At 39.0% G+C, this 3287-nt stretch overlaps 1 protein-coding gene across 1 annotated transcript in view; it reads right to left on the bottom strand.

Moving 5' to 3' along the window:
• The window catches only part of LOC114067667 (ryanodine receptor 2), a 169835-nt gene extending 168093 nt beyond the window's left edge, over positions 1-1742 (bottom strand). Inside the window, exons 1-2 of the mRNA XM_027903257.1 lie at positions 1597-1742; positions 456-697 (exon numbers count right to left, since the gene is read on the bottom strand). Of these exons, the coding sequence (XP_027759058.1) occupies positions 456-697; positions 1597-1742 (388 nt within the window). The remainder of the gene's footprint in view (positions 1-455; positions 698-1596) is intronic.
• Positions 1743-3287: the final 1545 nt, after the last annotated feature.

The following is a 3287-nucleotide window of genomic DNA, read 5'->3' as shown; positions in this document are numbered from 1 at the left end:
AAAAAAAAAAAAAAAAAAAAAAAAAAAAAAAAAAAAAAAAAAAAAAAAAAAAAAAAAAAAAAAAAAAAGGAGAGTCTTGTGAATTAAATTTCTCAGAATGTTCTTAAACTACTACATAGGAATTAAAAATCCAGATGACTGTCAGACTTCTTTTTTTGCAGCTTGAAAGCTTTAAATAAAATATTTATAGTTGGTACGAAAAACAAATGTACAAGTCCCATGCTGAAACATAAATTATTAGTCTATTTGCATTACTTGGTATAAAACAAGTTTTTTCAATACACATTGTCAATTTAAATAATATTTTGATACAGGGTACTGTTTCTGTACGTTCGTAGTGCCAATTGAAACAACTGATTCACTTTGCTGCTGTTGAAAACAAATTCACTGGGATTGCAAACAAGAATGTAGTGTTTAAACAAAAATAAGCAACAACAAAATACTCAAGAGAATACCTGACCACAGATGTAGACCATCAAAGCCATAGGAATATAAATCATCACCAACACCATTTCCTCCCCATTCTGCTCCTCCCCCTGGATAGGGTGAGTAGCCTTCCGTTGAAGCCCAGCCCACTCGTAGATGTGTTGATTCTGCAGTCACAAAGGGCTCTAGATGGTCCACCATAAGCTCATAGTACCATTTTCTGTACTGGGCAGAGCCTTCACTAATCCCCAAGAAGATGTTGGGTCGCATGCTTAAACAGAAAAAATAAAAATAGTTATTAAAAACTATTCATCAAGGACATGATGAACTGCTGCATACTTTTCATTAAACTCAAATTTCTAGCTTGTTTTGTGTGATTAAACAACAGTAATCATTTTATTTCATAGAATCACATAGATTACCAGTTTGGAAAAGACCTCAAGGATCATCTGGTCCAACCTTTCCTGGCAAAAGCATGGTCAAGACAAGATGGCCCAAAACCCTGTCTAATTGAAACTTGAAAGTGTCCAGTGTGGGGGAATCCACCACCTCCCCAGGAAGATTATTCCAATGAGTGATTGTTCTCACTGAGAAAAATTTTACTCTTGTGTCCAATCAGAATCTCCCCAGGAGATACTTACACCTTTCCATATGATTCCTTGCAGAAAGGGAGTTTCCATCTTTGTAGCCACCCTTTAAATACTGGAACACAGTCATAAGGTTTCCCCTAACCCTTCATTTCTCAAAGCTGAACACACTCCATTCTTTTAGCCTTTTCTGCCATGGCAAGCTTCCCAGTCCTTTGGTCATCTTTGTGGACCTTCTCTGGACCCTCTCCAGCCTGTCCAGATCTTTTTTACACAGCAGGGACCAAAACTGAAAACAGGATTTCAGGCGTGGCCTGACAAGCACTGAATAGAGTGGGACAAAGATTTCTTTCTCTCTGCTGGTGATGCACTTGTTGATGCAGCCCAGCACCCTATTGGCTTTCTCTACCACAGCAGCACTGCTGTTCACTCATTCGGCACTTGCTGTCCACTGGAATCCCCTTTTCAGAGAGTTCCTCCCTAGCCAGGCAGATCTCAGCCTGTGCTGCACTCTTAGTTTATGTTTTCCCAGGTACAAGACATTACCACTTGTCCTAATCTTCATAAGGGTCGGTCAGCCCACTCTTCTAATCTATCCAGGTCATCCGGCAGGGTAGCTCTCCCTTTCCAAGTGTCCACTTCCCCATTCAGTCTGGTATCATCGGCCAACTTCATAAGGGTACACTTGATCCTTTCATCCAGATAATTTATGAAGATATTAAACAGCATTGGGCCAAATATCAATTCCTGAGGAACCTCACTTGTGACAGTTGCCAGTTTGAAAAAGAGCCATTTACCACCAGCCTCTGGGTTCAGCCAGGCAGTCAGTGCCCACCCACTGAACAGACTCCTTGTCTTGACCCCAACACATCAGTGTCTCTAAGAGAAGGCTGTGGGAAACAGTACTGAAAGCCTTGGAGAAATCCAGGTAGACATTCCACATGAACCAAGCAGGTTACTTTATTGTAAAGGTGATCAGATTTGCCAAGCACAAAAAGGCTCCAGTCATCAAAGAATGTACCATTGCCAAAAAAGTCAAAACTCACACAACAGCACTAACCATGAAGCCAAAAGCTGATCTGCATTATATGTCTGTATCTGCACCCTTTCCTCTAACTAGAAAAACAGGAGGAGTAGATGAGCACCAAGACTTTGCACTGGCACCTCCAGGGCTTTGCAGTCTTCTTGACTACCCAGGTTCTGGCTTGCAGTACCATCTGTGCCCACATGAAAAGAGTAACAGTGGATAGTAATTCTGTGCTCTTAACAAGTGGTGGCACCCTCTTGGCAAAATCTCAGAATCAGCTCCCAGAAGACAGAAGGCAGTATTTATTTATTCACTCATTTATTCTGGTGAAAAATACATTTTAGGTAGAAAAATGTTTGCTTCAGTAAGTGAAACAGTAACCTCACTCAGACGCTAATGCAACGGTTTATGTGTTTGAATATTTAATAGATGTTAAATCCCGCAAACCAAAATTACACCTATTAACCACTTACCAAAATAAATGTAGTAAGTACACATTGCAGGCTTAATGTGATGTAGCAAACAAATCTATAACACTGATTATCCGTTCAAGAGAATAATATTTTAAAAGATACAAAAGTAAAGTGTCATTCTATTTTAAAATTCTCTTGTACCTCTTCTTTCTTTATTCTAACTCCTGTATAACTCAGTAAATTTTAGTGGTTGTAGAAATCCTTAATATCAATGCGATGCTTCTACTGCTACTGATTTTACAGTACTTCCCAGTACTTAGAAGGCAAAACTACGACTGTGCCTACTCAATATCTAGTTAAATAGCAATATGCAGAGTCATATATCTAAAGGTCGGGGGGGGTGAGGGGAGGGGAGAAGGAACTCTGTGCTTTTTAAATCTGATTTTGGGGATAATATTGAATCTAGACTCTCAACCAAAAAAAATTTGTCTCCAGACAATCATTTCTGCGTTAGCTCTGTACTAAGAAAGCCATTCAATCTTGAATTAAAGCTGTAGAGCATATAAATATCCAAAATCAATGCTAGATATATTCCTCAATGGTTGGTTACCCATAATACAAAAAATCTTTCAGACTTCTAGTCTGAGTTATCTGGTCTTCGCATATCTCCACTAGATTGGGTCATTACTTCTATAAATATTGTCTTTCTACAAACAAGCTGACTAATCAATAAAAATGTAGCTCTAAGCTAGCCCAAACACACAGTATGTCTTCTGGTGTAGGAAATTCAGGGGTAGGAAGAAGGGCTGATACAGGTGGTTAAATATAAGTCAG

The sequence above is a fragment of the Empidonax traillii genome, unplaced genomic scaffold (genome assembly GCF_003031625.1).
Source record: "Empidonax traillii isolate 1590-97213 ecotype Southwest subspecies unplaced genomic scaffold, ASM303162v1 scaffold952:size333442, whole genome shotgun sequence".
Classification (NCBI taxonomy): domain Eukaryota; kingdom Metazoa; phylum Chordata; class Aves; order Passeriformes; family Tyrannidae; genus Empidonax; species Empidonax traillii.
This window is presented reverse-complemented; position numbering and strand designations above follow the sequence as displayed.